Source organism: Crinia signifera, chromosome 4 (assembly GCF_055691185.1).
Source record: "Crinia signifera chromosome 4, ASM5569118v1, whole genome shotgun sequence".
Lineage (NCBI taxonomy): Eukaryota > Metazoa > Chordata > Amphibia > Anura > Myobatrachidae > Crinia > Crinia signifera.
The window spans coordinates 65210878-65236826 of record NC_139220.1 but is presented as its reverse complement, the minus strand read 5'-3'; the positions used below and the strand labels follow the sequence as shown (position 1 = coordinate 65236826).

Sequence of the window (25949 nt, the reverse complement as noted above, 5' to 3'; positions counted from 1 at the left end):
AGATCCTATGGAGGATATTAAATTGTATCTGTTGTACCCGCATGGAATTGGTCGCGTCTTTAAGTCCATTCAGAGCAGAGCACCAACTCGCCTCGTCAAGGAGGGAAATATCCTCCTTCCATTTTGACTCTAGTATCCCCAGTTCCTCTGATTGTGAATAGGCGTGGAGAAACCTATACATTTTAGATAGACGTTTACCCCCCCCCCCCCCCCCTCCCTGCCCTAATGTTTTAATGAATCTTTTACACGGGGAGTCCTCTATCGTTCACCCATCTTCTTTTTCAAATTGGACCAAGGCACTCCTTATCTGTAGGTACTTATAGAATGCTTCCTTAGGTAGACCAAATTCCACCTGCATTTGGGTAAAGGACTTCAACCCCCCATCAACGTACCACTGTCCAATGGAGCTTACCCCTTTATCGTTCCACCATCTCACACCCTGTTGTTCTTTCAAATGGCTCACCGTTTGTAAATACATAAAAGGAGTGTCAGGGTCCAACTTGTCGTATTTAGTAAGCTTACATGACCATATCCAGACTTTAACAGCCTGGCATATTATCGGAGGCAGATTCCTACCCAACCCCTTCACCATCAATCTCTGTATGGGGGCAATCCCTGGATTCACACACCTTAATATATTTATCAACTCCTCTGTGACCTCATCAGGTCGTACCCATGAGCATAGGTGTACCATCTGGGCCGCAATATAATATACTTTAAATTCTGGTAGGGCAAGTCCTCCCTTATTTCTATCACGGCTCAGAGTGTCCAACCTTACCCTAGGTCGCTTATCCCTCCACACAAAAGATGAAATGATACTTTTAATCTTCCTAAAATACTGATCCTTAATAAAAACTGGGGACTGCTGTACTATATACAAAAATTTAGGCAACGCTATCATTTTAAGCAAATTTACCCGTCCTATTTGGGATAATGGTAATTTAGACCAACTCCGGCATTTAGCCCTAAGTTCACTTATAAAGGGAACAACGTTATCTATGATGAAATCTACTGAATTATTCGACATTACAATTCCCAGATATCTAAACCTTTCCACCTTATTTAGTGAAATTTCACTACTCAAGGTTGAGTCCTCTTGTTTACTAAGTTGTATATAATTAGATTTATTCCAATTCATCCTCAACCCGGAGTAATCCCCAAATTCCTGAAGATTTCCTATCACCATATGTAGATCTTGCGGTTCCCCCAGTCCAACCAATAAGTCATCCGCAAATAGTGATATTAAATTTCTCCTAGCGTACCCTGTCTCCTGATCCCTCTTCAGTATCGATCTTAACTGACAGGCCAAGGGTTCCATCGCCATGGCAAATAAAAAAGGGGAAAGAGGGCACCCCTGCCGGGTACCTCTATAAAGGTGGAAGGGGGGAGAAGTAAATTCATTAATCGTCACCCTAGCCATCGGATTCTGGTATAGAAGCGATACCCGTCTTATAAACCCATCTCCAACGCCAAACTCATGGAGTACCTGCCATAAAAAATTCCACTCGACCGAGTCGAACGCCTTGCACGCATCAAAGGATGCGAGCAATGCGTCCGACCCGTCACATTCGGCACATTGGAGATAAGTGTAAGCCCTTCGAATGTTAATCATTGTCGATTTCCCTGCCATGAAACCCGTCTGATCTGGGTGAACTACTTGTTCAATTACCTTCCTGAGCCTATTTGCTAATATTTTTGCATATATTTTTGCATCAGCGGAGATCAGCGAAATGGGCCGATATGAATCAACCCTAGTCGGGTCCTTCCCGTTCTTCGGGATTACAATTATCGTGGCTTCTGTCATTGAGGTAGGAGTGCGCATCTCCTCCTCCATAGTCACAAATACATTTAAAAGCCTTTGGCCCAGATCGCTGATATACCTCTGATACACCTCCATGGGGAGGCCATCCAATCCAGGTGCCTTGCCTTTCGGGAAAGAATTAATTGCTATTGTCACTTCTTCTAACGTCAGTGGTGAATCCAAGGATTCCCTTGCACAGGGAGATATTTTAGATAGGTTGAGCCTCCTCAAATAAGTCCCTATTTCTTCTTCTCCACAATTAGAGCGAGACCTGTACACACTCTCAAAATGTGACGCAAAGACTTCAGCAATCTTAGGGGCTTCACATATTACTTCATCTGATTCTGTCTTTATCATCGAAACTATATTTGGTGGCCTATCCTGTTTTACCAGGAAGGCTAAAAATTTTCCAGCGCGATCTGAATTAGCATACCACGCATGAGACTTAGCCGTCAGCCTACGACACGTCACATCCTGAAGGTATTCTACCCACTCATTATGGGCCGATTGCCAGGCTATTCTATCCACTTCCAATCTGCTCCCCAGAAACTTATTTTCTAGCCCAACCATCCTTGCCTCTAATTCTTTTACCCTCTTTCGATTTGACTGTTTGGCAAAAGCAATTCTTTTAATAAAGATGCCCCTTAAATATGCTTTGAAGGCATCCCACAAACACGTATTTTCAACTGTCCCCCTGTTTTCACTAAAGAATTCTACTATTATCGCTTCTATTTCATCTTGATCTCCTATTTGAGAGAGCTAGTACGGTTGCAGCTTCCAGTAACGGTATCCCGTCTCTATCGTCAGATTAATTTGTATACATATTGGCGAATGGTCGGAAATTCCCCGTGCCTTGTATTCTACCTGGGTGACTTTATCCATGATCTGGTTAGAAACCAATATCATATCTATTCTTGAAAAGACTTTGTGTGCAGATGAATAGCAGGAGTACTGCTGGAGTTCAGGATTCCTCATCCTCCACGGATCCTGCCATCCAACTGCACCTACAAAGTTAGCGAATCTATTGTCTTCTTTAACCTTGTTATTACCAGACCCGTTCCATCTATCTAAACATGTCGATAGAACATTATTAAAATCTCCCAGGCAGACTACCCCATTATCTGGAAATGATGCTGCAAATTCCACAGCTTGTTTAACAACATCATATGCAAACGGGGGTGGGATGTACACTGTAAGAATACACATATTTACGTGCTCAATAGAACACTGGAAGAATATGAATCTTCCCCCACTATCTATCTTTATTGTTCCTGCCTTGAAAACCAGGGATTTTTTTATCAATATTGACACTCCCCTAGAGGAGGATGAAAAGGGTGAATGATACAAATGACCTATCCATGGTCGTTTCAAGGAGGCCAAGCGATCCCCACATAGATGTGTCTCCTGTAAGCAGATAATATCTGCTTCCATATTCTTGCACTGTTTAAGAACTAAAGCTCTTTTAACCCTACTGTTCAGCCCTCTGACGTTCCAGGTCATTATTCTAACCATATTGGAATGCTAACAATAAAAAAGAAAAAACGGATATATATATATATATATATGCTTGCCCATCCTTGGACTAGGCAGCTGGCATAGGGACCATGCCCTCTGCTCACAAAAAAGTCGTCCCCCCCCCCCCCCCCCCCCCATAGCTCACTGCTCTAGTATTATATTTTATACAACAAGAAAAAAGAACATAATGCGGTCAATCCCCATTCCGGCACTTGTATCCCCACTTTTGAAAGAGGAGAATAAGAAAAAAGGAAAACAAACAACAACAAAAAAAAAAGAATAAGCATAAACATAGCATAGTACACTTGATGCAAATACACTAGGTCACAATGTCAGACCCCCAAATGTGGAAGGCTAGCTGGACCCCAGCTGTTTTCTCCCCGGATGTGTGCTATCCAGCCAACCGGCCGCATCCTCTGGGGTAGAGAAAAACTTGGTAGCACCATCTGACACTATTTTTAATTTAGAGGGATAGAGCATCGAATAGTGCAGTCCCAGTTCTCTAAGACGGTTTTTAATGGTTTTAAATTTTGCTCGGTCTCTTTGCACGTCCACCGAATAGTCTGGAAAGACCTAAATTCTTTTTTCATTAAAGCAAAGCTCCCCTTTCTCCCGTGCCAATCTCAGCACCAAGTCCCGGTCCCTAAAATTAAGCAATTTGGCAATCATTGTGCGCGGGGGTCCCCCCGGAGGAGGTGCCCGTCCAGGAACTCGGTGAGCTCGCTCTATAGTAAATTGTCCTGAGAAGGCCCCTTTGCCAAACAACTGTATTAGCCAGTCCTCCAAGAATTTTTCGGGGGCATTGCCCTCAATACGCTCTTCAAAACCTATAAAGCGGACGTTATTTCGTCTTAATCTTCCCTCCATATCAGAAATTTTTAGTCGTACATCTGCCAATTGTCCTGACACCCAATTAACTTGTTTCTGTAATGGGGCCACAATGTCCTCCACCGCCGCCACACGATTCTCCACCTCCCCCACTCTTTCGCGGATTTTTTGTGCATCCTCTCTGAGCAGGGTAATATCTGATTGCACTTTGTGTATTTGTACCAAAAGGCGGGTCTCACAGGTATTGATTGCCAACACCTGCTGCAACGTAACCTCGGGTTGCTGCGGGGTCTTATTTTCTTTAATCGGAGTTGTTTGGGGGGTGCTTGTTTGCGAATTATTACCCGCCTGGGACCTGGCAAATCTCTCGAGTCTGGCCGCAGCTGTACACTGGCCTGTTTTGCCCATGTTGATGCCTGTTAATGTGTATTTGCACAGTAGAAATTACTTGGGGCCAGGTCTTTACTGCCACCTTGACAGAGCTGGTCAGGGAGGGTTTTTCACCAAAACTGGTTTAATTCAGAAAGATGTGTGCCACTATATACTCAGTGCAGTCTCTTTAGTAGAATACTCTCAGCCCTGGGTATATACTCACTTAGAGTTGTCGTTAAAGTCACGAATTAGTGAATGTTTTTCTATCACAGGGCTCACAGTGTTTATCATACATCCACTCTAAACAGATCAATTTCAGTTTTGCTCACCACTTGCTGATCACTTTTGCCTTTCTTTATGCTTATCTCCTGCTGCAGATAGTTTGTCTGTCTTCCCCGTTGTCATGGACCCTCCAGCCTCCGATTTTCTACTCCCTCCAGCCTTGAAACTCCTTCTGTTAACCGCATACACTGTGTTCAGGCTTTTTCACAGGGCAGCGCCTCTCACTCGCGCCCTGGACACAGCCCCAGCTTCTGTAGTTAGCGTGCCTTGCTCCGGCGTCCTCACACAACGCCTGGCAGGCACTTACAGGATCTGACAGACACCCAGATGTACAGGGTCTGTGCCTCTCCGCCTGCGACTGCTTCTTATCCGGTTCGCGTCTCTCACACGCACCCGGAGCTTGTCTGCGGCCGTACAGGAAAGACGCTCGGCCGCTACGTCATTCGCCGGCGTTCTCAGTTTCCTTCCGGCTTCAGCGGGGCAGCACACGGAGGTGCACAGAGGCACACAGAGACACAGCGGCCCGATTATCACTCCCTCACGTTGAGACAGACACGGCGGCAGCAAGGGCTCACAGGCTGGGTAGGTTCACCGGTTCATGGGGAGAGACGTCAACATAGACGGTAGCCATGGGGGAGGTCAGAAGCCCGCCCTTACGCACGTCCTGCCGTGGTCACGCCCATCCCCCTGTGGGTCTGGTGTGTTCTCCCCGGGGCTGCCGGCAATAAGTATTCTATCAAAGATTTTGTTTGCAAGTCTGTTAGAGGATGATGGGCTGGAAATATATGTAGAGTAGGCCTCAGTGAGAGATTCCTGAAGTTGGAGATAATTATGTGAATATTGTCGTTTAAGTTGGGCTTCATATATAATGATGGTGCCTCTGACTGATTTTGCTGCCATCCAGTACACAGGGGGGTTTGTAGCTAGAGTTTCACTATTGTGGGTATGCAAATCTGTCCATTCTGATTCTAGTAATGTAGCAAAGGGGGGAGAATGGGTAAGATGAGCTGGGAATCTCCATGTCTTACATGTGGAGATTTCTTTAGAGATTTGTATGGAAATCTGAATAAGGGCATGATCAGATAAGAGGATAGGGTGAATTACCGCATTTGTTACATGAGGGAAAAGACTTTCAGATGTGCTGAAGTAATCCTCGAGAATGTGGCATGTGCCGCAGATAGGCAGGTATATTCTCGGTTTGTAGGAAAGGAGGGCTCTCCATGTATCTACTAATCCTAAGGATTTAAGCAGAAAGGGAATACCAAATTTGGGATTTTGTCTGTGTCGTGAGGTGGTTGAGGATCTATCTAATATGGGGTGAGCCATAAGGTTAAAGTCTCCACATAGTATTATAGGAGTGGCTCTGTGAGGCATAAGCAGTGTATTAATATTTGCAAAGAAAGATTTAGTATATGTATTTGGGGCATATATGGAACATACTACGATTGGTTTATTATATATATATATATATATATATATATATATATATATATATATATATATATATATATATATATATATATATATATATATATATATATATTCATAGATACAAATAAATATCTTCCCTCTGGATCAGCTTGGGATTAAGTGATGTCTATAGGGATATTTTTTTGAGCTAAAATGGCTATACCTCTCGCTTTGTAACAATACATCTAACCGTATTGTCAAAATGTAATAGTGGAGTAAAGGAGGTAATACTATAGACAATTAAAAGCTAAAAGCTGGGGGTAGGAGAATATATCAAGACATTGATATACAAGGTGTGTATTAAATTCCAGGACTAGGGCTAATACAACGGAATGAATAATTAAAAACAAACATACGTTTAATACTCCTCAAAATAATCACCTCCGGCACTCACACACTTGTGCACAGCGGTACAAATTCTGGAAACACGCTTCGTAGTCCTCTGAAGATAGGCTTTGAAGTTGAGCGGTTACGTTTTTCTTTATGTCCTCTACATCCTGAAATTGATACCCTTTCAGATCAGTTTTAAGTTTTGGGAACAAGTAAAAGTCAGGAGGTGACAAATCAGGAGAATACAGAGGATGATTAACCTCTACGATGTCATGTTTTGCCAAAAAGCACTTCACATTGAGAGCACAGTGGGGCCTCGCATTTTCATGCAGTAGGAGCCAGCTGCCTTTATCCATATTCGGTCGCACGCGGTGTACTCGTTTAACTAACTGATGCAAAACAGCTTCGTAGTACTCTTTGTTGACAGTTTGATTAGGTGGCACAAACTCGTGATGGATCAAAAAAAGCGATCAACAAGACTCACTTTCGAGTTCTGGAAACGGAATTTTTTCTGTCTTGGAGAAGATGGTGATCTCCATTCTTAACTCTGTCTCTTTGTTTCGGGATCGTACTGGTAACACCAGGATTCGTCGCCTGTCACGATCGATTGTAGAAACGACGTCAAATAAGTCCCCACAAGCTTCCATTCTGCATTGCTTCTGATCGTCGGTCAAAAAATGCGGCACAAACCGCGAACAAATCTTTCTCTTTCCCAAATTCTCCCTTTGTCCTTGCCCATATTTAACTCGTCCACAAGCATCCTAAAGGTCTTTCGGCGATCTGCAGTCACCAAAGCACAGACTTTTGCGACCTCATTTTCTGTTAGTTTTGTGATGGATCGCCCACTGCGCTGATCATCTTCCGTGCTTTCCCTGCCATCGCCAAAGCGTGCATACCATTCGAAAGTACAGGAGCGGGACATAGCAGCATCTCCATATGCAATTTTCAGTAACTCGTAGGTTTCACTCAGCGGTTTCCCAATTTTGAAACAAAACTTGATATTCACTCTTTGCTCCATCACCGACCGTGACAAGCGCTCTAATGAACCACCTGCGTTTACCTTCTCCAAACCGGATGCTGATACAATCACTGCGCATTTGTTCCACCTTTGCACCTCATTGGTTATGCTATCACATCCACATGATGACGCATTCCTACACATTTTCATTCATTAACTACACGTACAGTCCTGGAATTTAATAGACACACCTTGTGTATCTATACGTACAGAAAAAAATATGAATAATATCTATATAAAATATTTGAACTCTGAACACATTTTACTTAGTTAGAACTGGAACTCAAGAGTCATCCTGAATTATTTAAAGGCAATACAGATTTTCAGGTGGATGAAACTATGAGTCAACTAAACTTTTCATATGCATCTTTTCTTCAGGACAATGTAGATATAATATTAGAGAAAAGTCAGTTAGGTGGGTCAGTTATATCTACAGGGTGTGGCCTTCGTTTCTCTCTCAGAAAGGCTTGTGGGTCTTCTGGAGAATTAAAGTCGTAATGCAGGTCCTTCTGTAAATATGCACAAACGGGCCAGGTAAATGAGGGCAAACTTTATCTAGTCAGCAACCAGGGCTGTACAGATGGGGGAGAAAGCTTTTCTTTGTCTGGAAAGTTCCACCGAATAATCTTGGAAAAGTCTGAGTTTGTGACCTTCCCAGACCAGATTAGGTATTTTCCGGGAAGATCAACCGGACATTATTATATTGAACAGTTCTCCATTTCGTCAAGTTTGTTCCATAATTGCATGTTTTCTTTCTGTATTCTGATAATGTCTCGCTGTGCAATGTGCATGTCATGACACACCGCTCCTATTTTATTCTCATTGTCAGAGACTCTGTTTGTGAGATGCTGCAGTTGCAGTGTTATGTCTGCCACTGCTTTTGATAGCAGGGGAGTCATTGTGGCTGTTATAGCAGTCACTATATCATTGTATGTGACAGGGTGGTCAATGTTTGGAGGGCGCAGCTGTACCTGTACATCCGGCAGCTTCTGTGCTGGATTAAGGGGAGCTGAGGCCGTGTCGGGTGCCATATTTTATTTGGCCGGGCGCTTCTCCGGCCATTCCTGCTGCGACTTTTGGCTACCCGGGTGGGATAAAAATTTCTCCATTTGCTGCAGCGGTGCCTCAGCGGGGGTTATGCGGTCGGATTATGGGCTGGGTGGGGGTCAGCCCAGACAGCAGGTGAGTCGGTCCATGTGCGGAGCAGCTGTATCAAGCTGCTGCCCGCATGAGACCGGAAGCGCAAGTCCTCTAAATATTTGCCTTTTTAATAGATCGTTTATAAATATATGTATATACTGTCTACTGTGTATACTTTAAGTGCTCTCTATCTGGTCACCATATTGGCTGATCTCTACCATACACAATCTACAGCACTAATTGTAATGAAAGCCGACATGGTGGAGACAAGGTGAAAGAAAGATTCAGATTACTTCTTGTTCCAAATTTGCGATTGGTGTACTCTAAACATTATAGAGGACAGTGAATTGTCCCAGTCCTTCACAGATCTTACTTTTTTTCTTTTTTCTTTTTTTATTTGCTCCTAATTCTAAAATCAGAGTGCCATGGTTTTTTATTTTTTTTTTTATTTTTATTTTTTTTTTAACCTCCAATGATGAAAAAAGAAAAAAAAAGGAACTGTAAAGTCTAATTTTTAGCATCATTACAGTAAATCTGGGTACAGGCCAAAATATTATTAAAAAAATGACGTACCTCAATATCTTCAATAATTTTGGGATACAGTGATCTGTAAAATGAGTTTGGTGGGCCATCAGTTGGTCTGTTTTTAAAGAGATATTGATCCCTGAACAAAAAAAAAAAATGTAGTTAAGTTACCCGATCTACTTCAATACCAAACATTTAAAAATATAGTAAAAAAAAACAAAAACACTTACCACCCTCTTCTTTCAGACAACCCCTTCCACAATGGATCAGTACGCACCATTCGCTCTATTAATTTCTTCCACAGCATGCCCTCTGAAATCACTCTCTGCCATTCTTTGCACACAAGTTCTGCTGCACACAGTGATCGAGCATCCAAGTAAGATAATATGTTTTCTGCAATATGCTCCAAGCCCTGTTCTACAATAGAGGATAAGTCACAAAAGTGGTTATCAACATAAAAAAACATAAGAATGGGTGATTTGCGTAAATTCTTCATTTTTTTTTATTTGAACTTTTTATTTATTACATCACATTCAGCAAAAACATTTGAAACACAATAAAAAAAGGTGTATATGAAAAAAAGTCCACGTCTACAACTATTTTTTAACAGTGTAACTGACCAAGAAGTCTATCCTATTAACCCAGACGAGTGTGAGTTGCCATTCGGGTGCAGTGTTTCGCAGTCGGCGAATCATCCGCCCCCTTAGGGATTAATGGGATCGACCCCCAAGACACTCAGTTCAAACTGTGTACACATCATAGGCACATATTCAGTACATAAGTTAATCTTTGTCTCCAACCAATGCATTTGAAACACATTGTACAATGTCTCTCTAAAAAGAGTTAGAGAAGGTGGGAGCTGCCAACCGAATTGCTTATAACTTCTTAAAAGCTTTGCTGGCCTTCAGGATCGCAAAGATAGACCACTCTGCAATATACTGCATATTAATACCCCTTTTACACCAAGAAATAACCCAGGTCGGACCCAGGTCAGCGTTGGTGTAAAAGGGGTCAACCCAGGTCCAGTAACACTGGTCTCCTACCCAGGTCCTGACCAGGGTTGAACACTGGTTGGACCTGGGTCGTGGGCGGTGTAAATGGTACCAACCCAGGTTGACACATCTGGGTAGTGCTGAAAGGATACCAGAAGTGCTGGACGCCTTTCCACAGTGCGCTGCAGTGGCAAAAGACAGCAGCCAGGAAGGATACGGGCAGTGCACACAGAAATCATAATTGGATGCAGTATAATTTATATTATTATTATATATTTTTGGGGGGGGGGGTGGGGGGGCACATGGGAGATTCGGTCTGCTGCTGCAGTGGAAGGGGCTGGGGAGAGCACATGGGTGATGCTGCACTTTTATACCCCTATGTGTGCTTGAGCAGTGAATAAGACTTTTTGAAAAATATTTTACTAAATAAAGTTGGATGGCAGTTTATCCTAAAATGGACATTTTTAATGTCATCCATAGGGAAAAGCAGTGCTGACCCAGGTTCAGTGTAAACGGTGCAGACCTGGGTCCGACCTGGGTCACAGTGCTGTGTAAATGGGGTATGAAGCTGGGTCCAACCCTGGAAACTCCCATGTTCAAAGACCAGGGTCCGACCAGGGATTTTGGTGTAAAAGGGGTATTACTAACTCCAAGAAATAGTTGTGTATTTGCAACCAAAAGTGACTTCATCACATTGGTAAATGTAGACAACCTTTTATGTATTGCATTAAAAATGTTGTAGTAGCAAATTCATATTAAGTATGTCAGTTTTTCCTATGGGACCTAGAACGTAGGACTATAAAACCAAATCATATGCACATCTCCCTACTGTCTTTTTTTTTGACCGAACAGTGGAGACAGATTTCCTTGCCTAGAACACAGGTGTTATATTGAAGAAGGTCAGAGCATACAAGCACCTTTTTAGAGAAAAAAAAAAAAAGCAAGTAATAAGAGTCACTGGGACTAGTGGACACATTCTATTTTCTCCTTTTACCAGTAAGAGCAATCATTCAAAGGATTAGACTCTATATCCACCAATTCACATTAAAAAAGGGCACTACTCGCTAAGCATATGTAAATACAACTGTGTATACCTGGCAGTGCAGTGATAAAATCCCGTTGCAACATGGGCTTCAAGTATGAATTTATATGTCCATGTTGGTAGTGACACATCCGAGAAATAAGGTGTTCAACAAACTCCACTTGATCTGATTCAGACCACTGATCAAAATATTTTATACACAAGTCCTTTTCTTTCTCATAATTTCCGTCAGTTGTGCGTTTTCTTGGTACAATTACGGATGATGTTCCATTACTGATCTGTAATACATGGAAAAATAAATAATCAAGTTATATATAGACTTGCTAAACACAAATACAACTGGGCAAGTAGACCATGTAAGCTATTGCAGGTGTGAAAAAGAATGCGCACCCTGTTTCACTACAAGCAATTTAAAGCCAGTGTGTTCGCTAAGCACCTGCACATCATATTGATAATCATATAGTACTATTATTATGCACAAGCAGAATTTCTGTCTGTTCAGTCAAGAGCACGCAAGTTACCTGAAGGGTCAATAAATATCAAATGTTCCAGAATAAAAAAATTTTTTTTTGCTCTACTATTTTTAAAAAAAATATAGAATTTTTTGGTATGTTATGACCACTGAGTTAGCAGTCATAATAATACATTATTTTTTTTTACCTTCATATTAAGAAAGCGGTCATATTTCGAGTCATGTGTACAACTTTTCACTGATGCGGACATTTGGGGTAAATGCAAGATATCAGTTCAGAAAAGCTACCACAGAATAAACGGTACTGCTTTCCTAGCACGGCGCCCACAATCTAGATTGTATGTGTGGGGCTGATATCTCAAGCATCTCATGCATCTTATGTGTTTGTGCGGCATAAGATGCATGAGATGATGCAATCAACGAGATTTTTACATTGGAATCAATGTAAAAAGGCCCCAAAACCCCAATTTTAATTGCTAACCCCCCCCACATGGGCTAAATGCCCCCCCCCCATTGTTAATGCCACCCCACTTGACGCCAACCCGAAGCGTGGCGAGCGCAGTGAGCCCGCGAGGGGCGGCGGTACGCGTCCTCCGACCTTTTCATACCCCCACTATCCACGTCGGCGTGGAGTTGATTTTATATAGTGTGGCGAGCGCAGCGAGCCATCGAGCCCTGCGAGGGGACGCGGAATACATGTAAAGTAGTCCGCGTCCCCTCGCCGCGCTTCGGGCTCGGTGGCTCGCTGTGCTTGCCACACTATAAAATCAACTCCACGCCGACGTGGATAGTGGGGGTATGAAAAGGTCGGAGGACGCGTACCGCCGCCGCTCGCCACGCTTCGGGTTGGCGTTGATAGTGCTGGTGGCAGAAAAAAGGTTGTTGGTCACAAAAGTGGCCCAAAGGGCGCCTGAGTAGAGTTGTTTTGCTGGAGCTGCGGTCTCTGGAATTGGGAAGTCTAGCCCAAAAGAAGGTGATAAAGCTCATAGCGAAACGCGTTGGTGAAGGGGAGCAGGGACACCCCTATCTACAGACACCCCTTTCATCTTCATCCTGAAACCGGACCAACCTCCTGAACTGTCTCCTTCCTTGAATCAAGCGGCAATACCATCAGGCCCACCAGGTTGAGCACCACCTACCATCAGGAGCTCCCTGGTTAGGAGATTAACATCACTCCCATCAAGGAAATCAAGTGGCAACAACATCAAGCCCACCGGGTAGAGCACCCCCCAACATCGGGAGCTCCCTGGTTTGGAGACCAACAGTTCTTCCTTATCCTCATTGCAATTAGCATTCTACAAGATAATTACCTGGAGGTATTATAGGAACGGACACAGGACATTACCACCATTGGACTGTGGTTGAATATCCCTGCTCTTATTATTTTACTTGTGATACCCCCCAATCTTTTTATTGCATTTTATTGTATTTTTTTATATTTACATGTACCCATTTTCAAAATAAATGTTTTAAGTACACCTGTTGCACACCTCTTTTAGCGAGCGCGGTCTCAAATCCCCTTTTTCTTCCATAGTGCTGGTGGCGTTAACAATGGTTATTGGGGGCTCACGATTTTTTATCTCATGGATCTCATGCATCTTATGGATGCATAAGATCCATGAGATTAAAGAAATCGGGTCCATCGCGTTGATTGTATGCCTTAAGTACCTTAAACTTAAGGCATACAATCAATGAGACGGGCGCCGTGCTAGGAAAGCAGTACCGAATAAACAAGTGGTCGCGTCAATGCCAAAGCAAAAATAGTTGGTCACCATAGTGGCAACAATTCCTTAGTGACGAAAAAATACAGTTGGTCACTAGTGACAACAAAAATACATTTGGTCAACTGAGTGACAACAAAAGTAACAGGGGGGTCACCTGAGTGACACAAACATCTCACACCAGTGAGAACAGTAGCAGCAGAACTGCGTACAGAGGCAGGCACCCAGTATCCCATATGGACTCCGAGATCAGGATTTACCAGTAGGTATTAAAATCCTATTTTCTCTTGCATACATATGGGATACTGGGAATCGTTCATGGCGTTGGGGACATATCAAAGACACCAGAACGGGTGGGAACATGCAGAGATTGCCGCAGAACCGCCTGCCCAAACTGAGTATCTTCCCCGGCCTGGGCGTCAAACGTGTAAAATTTGACAAAGGTATGTTGACCAGACCATGTAGCGGTCCTACATAATTGGAGGGGGCGAGACTCCTCAAGCAACCGCCCAGGAGGTCCCCACTGAACGTGTGGAATGGGCTTTCACCCCAGAAGGCGTTGGAAGGTCCGCCACAACATAAGCCTGTTTGATCGTTTTACAGATCAATCATGCAATAGACTGCTTTGAAGCAGGATGTCCTCTCATTTGAGAATCATATAGGACAAAGACACTTTGTCTTGCGAACTCTAGTCATTCTCTGGACGTACACACGGAGTGCCCTAACCACATCCAGAGAAGCTGGGACATCAGATTGAGGGTCCACTAGCCGGAACTACAATGGTTCATATGGAATGCAGACACCACTTTAGGAAAAAAAACGAGGCTTGGTACGCAACTCCGTTCTGTCCTCATGGAAGATCAAATATGGGCTCTTACAGGCTAACGCCCCTAGTTCAGAGACCCACCTAGCCGAGGCTAAGGCTAACAAGACCACTGTCTTCAAAGTGAGGTACTTTAAGTCTACCTCATCCACAGGTTCAAACTAAGAGGACTGTAAGAACGACAGGACGACATCTAGGACCCACAGTGGAGTGGGAGCCTCAAACTGAGGTTTTATATGTAAGACACCTTGAAGGAACGTCTGAACTTCAGGGATATTAGCCAGCTTCTTATGAAAGAAGATGGACAAGGCCGAAACCTGAACCTTTAATGAACCCAGTCATAGGCCCAAATCCAACCCTGATTCGCATACAAAGAGAGGGGCTTCTTCCAGTACTGCATAATACACTGCTCTCCACTCCAGATTGTTGATGTGGAGCTTTGTTTCCCAGAAGGTCCACTTCCCTTGGAAGGACATCCCTTTCATCAAAGCACCCCAACACATAAGACTGGCATCCGTCGTGACCAGAATCCATTCCTGGATACCAAAGCTCCGGCCCGCCAGCAGGTTGGGAGTGTGCTTACACCATTGTAGCGACAATCTGGTTTGGAATGATAACACAATCTACCAATGTATATGAAGATGAGAGCCGGACCATTTGCTCAGAAGCTCCAGTTGGAATACCCTGGAATGAAATCTCCTGAATTGGAGCGCCTCGAATGAGGCCACCATCTTTCCGAGCAACCTGATGCACTGAAACCTGACGTTGTGCCAGTAGGTCCACAAGGAGCAGCAGGTAGATATCTTGTCCCTTGTAAGAAACACTTCCATTTGTACAGTGTCCAAAACCATTCCCAGAAAGAGAAGTCTTTGGGATGGTATATGGGAGGACTTCGGTATGTTCAATAACCAACCGTGGTCTGAGAGTGTGCATGGACACCAGTAAGGTCTGGTTGTAAAGCCTCTTCTGACCGAGCTTACAATAGCAGATCGTCTAGATATGGAATGACACAGATTGGGGAATAGATGTCGTCCGACAGGAGAAACTGGCACATAAAACTTTCTTCAACCTGGCTGGCTCCTCCCCTCTACAAGCCAGGAAATTGTGCCCTCTGGAAGGATAAACGTATGTGAGGTAGGATAAAATGTTAAACAAAAAATGTGGTGAGATTTATACCAGCACACAACAAGAACACACTCAACTAAAATTAGTTAAACCCTGTTATTGTAATTTTATCAAAGTAACTACCGTGACAATTAGCGAGCAACAATGTCACCAAAACTCAGATGTGAACCTTGTTCAAACTCAGGTTTTTATGCTGCTTTCACACTACAAACCTGCTTTCAACACGTTTTTGTAAACGTTTCTTAAAACGGGTCTAAAGCCAGTTAAACCCCTTTCACATTGCATGTTGTAACTGGTATATTACCATTTCAATACCGTTTTTGTTCCATTCACATTCAATCATTTCATCCATAGAAAACAGTGGATGTCATTTTAAATGGTTATTTCTGGGACACATGCGCACATATGAGGTTTTTACAGCATAAAAAGGAGGGGGTAGGTAAAAATAAAAATTAAAGTAAAATAAATATGTAGAAATAAATGAATAAGGTAAAAATAAAGGGGATACGGTCGATGGGTCGACCATAAGATGGTCGACAGTCATTAGGTCGACACTTTTAAGTCGACATACTGGAAGGTCAACAGGTGTCTAGGTCCACATGGCAGAAGGTCGTCATGAGTCTGGGTTGACAGGGGAGAAGGTCAACACATGCGTTAGGCGACACGGGTTAGGTTGACATGTGGTTTTTCACAGTTTTTTGAGCCAACATGTGCCGGTATTTCATGCCCGACCATCCAACAGGGCATGGTGGGAGAATAAAAGAAAACCTTGCCCAAAGCATAGCGAGCATAGCAAGCCATTTGAGGGGAAGCGTGCACTTAAAACAGTGTCCATGTCGACATTCGAGAAAAAAAAAAACTGCGAAAAACCCCATGTCGACCTAGACACCTGTCGACCTTCCAGCATGTTAACCTAGACTCATATCGACCTTCCAGCATGTTGACCCAACAGTGTCGACCTAAAGACTGTTGACCAAATGATCCCAACACCTGCACAGTATGCATTGGGTAAAAAAAGTCTCCTCTCTGCTCTTTACTTCCTGTCTGTGCCTGGTGAGATCACAAGGGAGATAGCCTATCACCCTCTGTGACCTGCTCATGACTTGTAAATACCATTTCAGAGCCATTTACATTACAAATGGATTGGCTCTGAAACTGGTAGGACACTGCTTTTAACCCGTTTTGGATTACAGGTATTTTAAAAAAAGGTAAATTCTCTCTGGACCTTTCACATTACAGCTAGATATGTTTTAAAGCCATTTAAAATCTGCAATATACCGTGTTTTAGCTGTAATGTGAAAGGAGTAATGCCCCCCATACACGGTCCGTTTTTTCCGGTCCGTTCTGTACTTTTAAAATACACATCGGATCGCATCCCTAGTGCATGCAGTGTGCATGCACTGCGATCCGATACGATGTGTACCTAGTACAAAAAGTATGTGCAGCACATACTTTTTGTACCGTACTATGTGATGCGCGGGAGCGCGCATCGCATAGTACAAAATGGAGCCGGAAGCAACGGAGCGTCTATGGGCTCCTTAAATAACCTAGAAGGTACTAGACAATATTGTCTACACAAATTTTTTCCAACAGGCAAGAACAGTAGCTGAAGATCGCAAGTAAATTGCAATAAGGACACCGCACTGAGGCGGGCGCTCAGTATCACATATGGACTTTGTGAAAATCCTATTTTCACTATCATCCATATGGGATAGTGAGGTCTCAATACATTGGGGATGTCCCAAAACTTCCAGAAGAGTCGGGAACGTACGGAGCCTGTTGCAACACAGCCTGCCCGAACTGGGTATCCTCCTTGGCCAAAGCGTCAAATTTTTAGAACTTGACAAAGGTATGTTGACCTTAGCAAGTAGCAGCTCTGCAAAGCTGTAATGCTGAATCGCCCCAGGCAGCCGCCAGGATGCTCCCACCGCTCTTGTAGAGGGAGCTCTTACAGAAGCCGGCATAAATAAGTGTGCTGCCTGCTTTATGGTGGAACGAATCCACCTAGCAATACATTTCACCTTGAAAAAGCTGCAGGAGCAGCGAAACGCGGTGACCATCGGTACACCAGGATTGCTGCTACATCACACTCCATCCAAAGTGTGTCCGTATGTGTTGGGAGAACGAGTGGAGCAATAGCTCAAAGTACACAGCCCCTGACTGCAGGATCGCTTAAAAAGGCACCTACAAACCTTGTGGAGGAACGCCACCTCTCTAATTTGCCAGTACCAAGATCCACCAGTCCCAAGCTCCAGTATCATCTAATCCTGTGGAGGAAACGCCATCCTCACCACCCTGGTTGGAGAAAAGTACATTGGAGGGCTACCAACTACTCCCAACATCCACCCACTACAGGATTTCAAACATCCTTTTGGGCCCAAAAAAGGATTCGGACACACCTGAATGTAAGGTGACTACAACATTAATACGTGCACAAATTAATGAAGCAACCGGTTTTTCAATTTTTTCTGTTTATTATTTTACAAAAAATACATATTATACATGTTTTTTTAAGTCATAATTCGTACATTTTAATACTGTCTATAGTAAATAAATGTTATTTTTAAATTAATTGCACACCTGAGTATAAGTTTAGCGCAACTTCCTTTTGTGTTTTCTGTTTATGTGTAAGGGAGTGACATCCCTTGTTCTTGTTGCAGCTTGACAAAGCAGGTCTATACAGGCGCCCTACTTCAGATACCTCGGTATCTGTTACTTTTTTTTTTAGCAACAGATTGTGTTGATGCCGGGCAGCCCTTTTTCTGAGAGTCGTATAGTACAAACCGACATTCTGTCTTACGGACTCGAGCCGCTCTACTGACATACACCCGAAGCGTCCTGACCACATCTAAGGATTCAGGTATTCCCGAGTGCACTGAGCTTGAAGGTACCACAATCGGCTGGTTCAAATGGAATGCTGACACAACCTTATGTAGGAATTGTTGTTTGGTCCAAAGTTCCGCCTTATCTTAGTGAAACACAAGTTAGGGGCTTTTGCAAGAAAGCGCGCTCAACTTGGACACCCTCCTGGCCGTTGCCAGGGCCAACCACATCACCATCTTCCAGGTGAGGAATTTCAACTCAGTTATGTCTTAAGACTCAAACTAAGATGACTGAAGGAAAGAACTACTTCCAGGTCCCAAGGTGCTGTAAGCGGCACAAATGGGGGTTGAATATGTAGCACCCCTTGAAGGAAGGTCTGAATTTCTGGTAACTTCTTCTGGCAGAAGACTGAAAGGGACAAAATCTGAACTTTCAAGGACCAGAGGCGCAGGCCCAAGCCCATTTGGAGAAAGTGCAGTAAACGATCCAGCCTAAAATCCGCTGGTAGGAAGCCAAACTTCTCACTCCATGCCACATATTTATGCCATATCTTAGGATAATGGGACGCAGTCACAGATTTCCTAGCCTGGTCATTGTAGGAATTACTGAAGAATGAAACAACTTTTGAGCTAAGATCTGCCGCTCAACCTCCATGCCGTCAAAAGAAGCCCCCCTAAGTCCTGGTAGACGAACGGGCTTTGAACTAGAAGATCCCTTCTGAGTTGCAAGCGCCACGGTTCTTCGAACAGCATGTACTGTAGAGTTGCGTACCACGCCCTTCGAGGCCAGTCTAAAGCCACCAGAATAGCCTCCACTTTTTGGCTTCAAATCCTTTTTAGAACTCTTCCCAATAACGGAAGAGGAGGAAACAGGTACACCAAATCGTATATCGTGAATATTGTGACGACTGAGGAAGTCCGCTTCCCAGTAGTCTACCCCTGGGATGAAGATGGCTGATATCGCTATTGCATGAAGCTCCGTCCATGAGGATCTTGGTTACCTCTCTCATGCAGGCTCTGCTCTTCATACCTTCCTGACGGTTTATAAACGCAACCGTCATTGCGTTGTCCGACTGAACCGGAATCACACGATTCTTCAGGAGAGGATGGGCCTGCAGCAGAGCATAGTAGACCCCTCTCAGTTGTTTATATGAAGCTGAGCTTCCCAGGGTGACCATTTCCCTTGAAAATGCACCCCGTGTTACAGCTCCCCAGCCTTGGTGACTGGCGTCCGTTGCTAACAGAATCCAGTCCTGGATTCTGAACCTCCATCCCGCCAAGAGATTTGGAGGATGAAGCCACCACTGCAGAGACTGCTTTGTCCGAGGTGACAGGTGAATCAACCTGTGCATATGGAGGTGCGATCTGGACCACTTGCTCAGCAGGTCCAATTGGAGAACCCTGGAGTGGAATCTAACGAACTGAAGTGCCTCGGAGGCCACCATCTTGCCCATCAACCTGATGCATTGGTAAATAGATACCTGAAAGGGAGTAATCACTTCTACCAGCAACTGTTGAAGTGCGGACATCTTGTCCTCCGGTAGGAACACCCTCCTCTCCACTGTGTCCAAGATCATCCCCAGAAATTGGAGACGCTGGGTCGGAACTAGAGGATTTTGGTAGGTTCAATATCCAGCCATGACTGGAAAGCACTCGTCTGGTGTTGTCTATCACTCCAATCAACCTTGCCTCTGACTCATCCAGGCATGGGATGATGTTTATCCTTTGAGTCCTGAGCATGAACATCATCTCCGCCATCACATTGGTGAAGATGCGTGGAGAGGTAGACAGGCTGAAAGGTAGGGCCTGAAACTGTCTGCAGTTTATCAAATATATTGATTGGGTAAATATCGATCCCTTGCTGTACTAGCCTGTCTGCTCCTGCAGTTTAGAGTGCTAATATTATTTCTAGATTTTAGTGCTCTTGTCTAATTTTAAACTATTTTTTTTCTTCAAGTGCTGGCAATCTACTATTTGAATGTTTGTTTATATTGGAGTTTTATTGCCTGCCTTGTAATTGGGGAGGGGAGGATTGCTCAACCTTTGATAAGTGATATTTAGTTCACATGGTCAGGATCCATCATTCATAAGAAAACTTCTCTAGGCTGTTGAAGCCTGGGCTGTTGGATTATATTCAAAGGGTGTTATTTAAAAGGGTGATATAATGAAACAACATATTCAGACCATATTCAGGACTTTAACAGGATGAAAACAGATGAAACCATCCCCAAAACATCTTCAAGCCTAAGAGAGTTTAAAAAAAACTACATGCCATTCACCCCTTAGGCAATAACCTCTAAAATTGAACGTATGTACCTAACTTGCATTCCACTGTCACTATGCTGCCTATTTATGTTATTAGAATTGCTCTATCACATACACAATCTGCTTCTAAATTGTATCTGTGTTTGAAAATGTACACATTGATGCCTTGCTAATTAGAGCCATATTAGGCTGGTGTCTGCTTGGCCTAATACAGGGTAACTTGACAACCTAAAACATTGACTTCACTGCAAGCCATAGCATTGTATTCAATCTATGGTCAGCTGTGCTAGTCAGAGTGCACTAACATATGTGTCACGCTAGGGGTACCTTGTGGATCTGCCTGAGGCCCGAAGGGTAAAGTGTCACGGTCTGGAGGAGACTGAAGAGTAGCAGGTTTGATATAAGTCTCTCTCACAGAAGCAGCACCGGAAGATAAGGCCAGCTAGGGAAGCTGCAGAGCAGGAAACCCAGAAGGACAACTGGGTTGGAGTTCACAGAGGATGAAGATGATTTGGTACTTGTTTGCTAGCACGGCGCCCATCAGGCCCCATCGCATACCACAACTTAAGGTATGCAATGGGACCCGACCGACCCGATTTTTGGGCTTTAAAGACGTTTCCCTTATAATTAAAAAAATCGTTCGCATCGCATGCCATTATAATGGCATGCGATGGACCCGATTTTTACATTGGACCCAATGTAAAAATACTCCTTGAGACCCGATTTTACATTGGACCCCAATTTTTAATTGTATACCCACCCTGATGGTTAATTATGTCAAATGCCCCCCCCCCCCCCCCCCATTGTTAACGCAACGCCACGGTCAACGTCAACCCGAAGCGTGGCGAGCGCCGGCATTACGCGTCCTCAGACATTTTCATACCCCCACTATCCACGTCGACATGGAGTTGATGTTACATAGTGTGGTGAGCGCAGCAAGCCACCGAGCCCGAAGCGTGGCGAGCATAGCGAGCCCTGCGAGGGGAAGCGTAATACGTGTGAAGTAATGCGCTGCGCTCGCCACGCTTCGGGCTCGGTGGCTCGCTGCGCTTTCCACACTATATAAAATCAACTCCACGCCGACGTGGATAGTGAGGGTATAAAAGGTTGGATGACTCGTACCGCTGCGCTCGCCACACTTCGGGTTGGCGTTGATCATGGCGTTAATGGGGGGGCATTTGACATAGAAAGGTTTTGTAGGAAGAAACCGGAGTGGGGGAGAGGTTTAATAGCCAAAAGGCAGGAGTTGCGGGAAGGGAGACGTGGAGTATTTTTTGTGAGGTCTCAATAACATCGGTCCAGAAGCAGGTAATTAGAGGGCAGTCCCACCATATGTGTAGGAGAGTCCCAGTGGCTTACCTGCACCCACAGCAGATTGCTGGGATGGTCGGGTTCATGATGTGTAGGATAGATGGGTGTCTGTACCAGCGCATAATTATTTTGTATTGTGTTTCCCTTGTTTGGATGCAAACAGAACTGGCGTGGGCCTTTAGGAAGATAGATTCCCATTCTTTGTTAGAGATAGTTAGGCCTAGATCCCGCTCCCAGGCCCGGGTGAATGTCAAGGTGGTATTGTTGTTTGAATTTTGGAGGAGTTTGTATAGCAATCAGATCGTGTGGGTGGGGTCACATGTAGCTACACAAAGTCTGTCGAAAGAGGTCAGTTCTCGTGAGGATAATGCGATTCTAGAGCTTGTTTGCATGAAATTCCGAAGCTCAAGGAACTTCCAGAAGTCCCTAGAAGGGATCCCCCATTTTGAATGTGTATCTGAAAACAAGCGCACACCTGAGCCAGCTATCACCTGGCAAACTCTAAAAAGTCCCTCTAGTGCCCTTTGGGAGAAGTCGGGGGTGCTTAACCCTGGCTGGAAGTCTGGGTTATACAGAAAGGAAGTCAATGGGTCAAGTTCGGAAGAAATTATAGGGTTGCGCCGTAAAAGTTTCCAACTAGCTAGGGTAGGGGTAATGGTCGGGTGGGAAGGTGGCGGTTTAGGGAGCTTAGGGAGCCAGGGAAATATTTCAGGATATGGTCGGACGCAAACGCCCTCTAGTTCCACCCATTGTTTGTTGCTTCTACTTCTAGTACCCAGTCTAGTACCCTGTTTAGATGTATAGCATGATAATTTTTCATGTCTGGTAGTTGAAATCCCCCTGTTTGGGTACTTCTCGTCAGGACTTCTAGTTTAATTCTAGTTTTTTTTACGAAACCATATGAATTGCTGGGTCAGGGTTCGGATGGATTTAAACCAGGCTTCTGGGACAGAGATAGGTAAGGTCTGGAGTATGTAGAGCAATTTGGGTAGGGAGTTCATTTTAGTGATGTTAATTCTGCCCAGCCAGGATAACGGTTTGTTATGCCATCTGCTATAGTCTGCACGGAGGGATTTAAGTAAGGGTTGGTAGTTTAAAGAGTATAGTCGGGTTAGGTCGCTGGGTAGATTAATACCTAAGTATGTTATGTGGGAGGGTTGCCGTGCGAATGGGAAGGCATTTCTCAATTGGGGGACCCCTGTGGGGGGTACTGAGATGTTAAGGATGCTCGATTTGGTCATGTTAACTTTGAAGTTGGAAATGAAGCTGTAGCGATCTAGCTCGTGTACAAAGTGGGGGAGTGATGTTTCTGGGTGTGTGATTATTGCCAGCAGGTCGTCAGCGAAAAGTGCCAACTTCTAATCCGCCTCTCCGACTTGTATACCCGAGATATGTTTGTTAAGTCTTATGGCTCTTGCCAGGGCTTCCATACATAGGACAAAAAATAGCGGTGAAAGGGGACAGCCCTGCCTTGTTCTGTTGCTAATAGGGAATGGATCTGAGAGAAAGCCATTTGTCCTTACTCTTGCTGTGGGCATGTGGTATAGGGCCAGAATCCTATGTAGTTCTTGTGTGCCTAGGCCGATATGCTCTAGTACAGACCGCATGAAACTCCAACTAACCCTGTCAAAGGCCTTCTCAGCATCTGTAGAGACCAGAATGGTGGGCATCCGATGCTGAGAGGCAAGATAGATCAGGTTAAGGACCTTGGTGGTGTTGTCCTTCGCTTCACGGCCAGGCACAAATCCCACCTGGTCGATGTGGATCAATGCAGGGAGGAGTTTGTTTAGCCTAGTCGCCATCAATTTTGCAAACAGCTTAACATCGATGTTTAAAAGAGATATGGGTCTATAACTAGAGCACATCGAGGGATCTTTTCCAGGTTTTGGAATAACAGTTATGTGTGCCTCTAGTGACTGTTTAGAGAAATGAGTATCTGCGGAGAAGGCATTGAAAGCATGGAGCAGTTTAGGGGCTAAGAAGTTTTTAAAGGTTTTATAGTATATAGCTGTGAAGCCGTCCGGGCCTGGGCTTTTGCCAGAGGGCATGGAGGAGATTGCTAAATCCAACTCCAGCTGAGAAAAAGGTTCATCTAGTAGATCTCTATCTGAAGGGGGCAAGGTGAGGAAAGCTACTGAGGATACGTATTCCTTGGCCTGAAGTACTTTGTGTAAGTGGTCTGGTGGGGTAGCTTGTTCATGAAGGTTATATAGTGAGGAGTAATAGTTTTGGAAGCATGTTGCAATCTCCGGGGTTTTGAAGCATAAAGAGTTTGCGTCCTTTTTTATCGCATTAATAAAAGAGGCGGATCTTTGGGCTTTAATGGCTTGTGCGAGAAGTCGGCCCGGTTTGTTGCCCCACTGGTAATATCTACTCTTACACTTGCGTATTTCTAATTTGGTGCGTTCGGTGAGGATTCTATTCAGATTAGAGCGGGCTTCAACTAGTTCTGCTAGTGTTGATGGTAAAGCATTAGATTTATGCATGGTTTCAAGGTTGTGGATAGTGTTCAGTAGTGTCAGTATTCTTTCAGCTTTTTGTTTCTTGGTGTATGTGCCTAACTATCAATTTATCTCTTATGACGCATTTGTGTCCCTCCCATGGCGTTATTGCGGAAATATCTGTGGTGTCATTCAGACTGAAATAGTCCAAAAGTGCCTTATCTAGTTCCGATTTACAGTGCATGTCTTGCAATAAGGATTCATTTAGCCTCCATGTCCACTGGCCGGGGGCATGTTGGGGAATCGCTAGAGTCATCGTGATTGGAGCATGATCCGTCCAGGTAATGGAGCCCACGGATGCGTCTAGTAGCAGAGGTAGGTGTCTATGGCTTAGGAATAAATATTCAGTATTATCTGGGCTCCCACGTTAAATGCACCCCAGTTCTTCATACCCCTACTATACAACTACGCATGGAGTTGACTTTAAATAGTGTGGCAAGCGCAGCGAGCCACCGTGCCCGAAGCGTGGCGAGCGGACGCGGTCTCACAAGAAAAACGGGAGCCCAGATATTACATAAGTACCAAATAGTCCAGTTGGGAGTAGGTCTGGTGGGGGTGGGAATAGAAGGAGTAGTCCCTGCCAGTAGGGTTTAGAACTCTCCAGGAGTCGGCCAACTGGAGGTCATGTAGAATTTTGTGAACTTTTTGATATTTGCGGGTAGCTAGTGGACGTGTCTGTGATTGGGTCTATGGTCCAATTAAGGTCTCCCCCTACGATTACCGTGCCCTCGAAAAGGGAGTCTAAACGTGTGATTGAAAGAAAGAACATTGGTCTTGCTTGGGGGCATAGACTACTACAAATGTATAGGGTTGGGCAGAGATCTTACATTTGATAAGGAGGATTCTACCAGGAACTATTTTCTGTACCGAAATATCGTAAAGTTGAAGGTTTTAAGAAAACAGGATTGCAACTCCTTTAGATTTGCTGTTGGGCGTGTTGCAATAGTAGGCGAGGGGGAAGCGGCGGTTGGAGATGGATGGGTTTTGGGAGGATAATCTGAAGTGGATTTCTTGTATCATGGCTATATCTGCCCTTTCGGCCCAGAGGGTTCTGAGTAGGCTAGATCTTTTCTCTGGGCTATTAAGGCCTTTTGCATTGATCGAAAGGATCTTAAGTTTACCTGATGTAGTCATATGTGGCGAGGTGTGGTGAGATTTCTACGGTTACGGGAAAGGTCAGATGGGAGGAGGAGAGTGGGAGTGAGAGGAAAACATGGAGGAAAGGTATACAAGGAAACATATTAAACAACAACGCTAATGAAAAAAATCCCGCTAAGGGGCGACTGGCCGCGAGGCCTGCCAGCAACCCGGAAGGCAGTATAGCCTAAGGCAGGTATGGGGTGAGGGAGTCACCGCTGTAAACAGATTATAGTGCACATTCAATGATTTGTTAAAGTGAATGCAGTCATAATGAGACATTCTAAAATAATAGCTTAAGTATATTAACTTTTGAAAAGGTACTAAAAAAGGGAGAAATAAACTATGTCCCTCCAATTGGGGACGTGGGGGGGGGGGGGTAGTTTGTAACGACAAGTAAACAGTTAACTTAGCAATCAACTATAACGGTAAATTCACCAGTCCTGGGTAAGGGCTA

General features: G+C 44.3%; 1 protein-coding gene across 2 annotated transcripts in view; it reads right to left on the bottom strand.

Moving 5' to 3' along the window:
- The window catches only part of FBXW11 (F-box and WD repeat domain containing 11), a 179822-nt gene that overhangs the window by 92913 nt on the left and 60960 nt on the right, over positions 1 to 25949 (bottom strand). For both annotated transcript variants that reach the window (XM_083181812.1, XM_083181811.1), the window contains 3 exons: positions 11368 to 11593; positions 9512 to 9698; positions 9330 to 9420 (listed from right to left, as the gene is read on the bottom strand). In XM_083181812.1, the coding sequence (XP_083037938.1) occupies positions 9330 to 9420; positions 9512 to 9698; positions 11368 to 11593 (504 nt within the window). The remainder of the gene's footprint in view (positions 1 to 9329; positions 9421 to 9511; positions 9699 to 11367; positions 11594 to 25949) is intronic.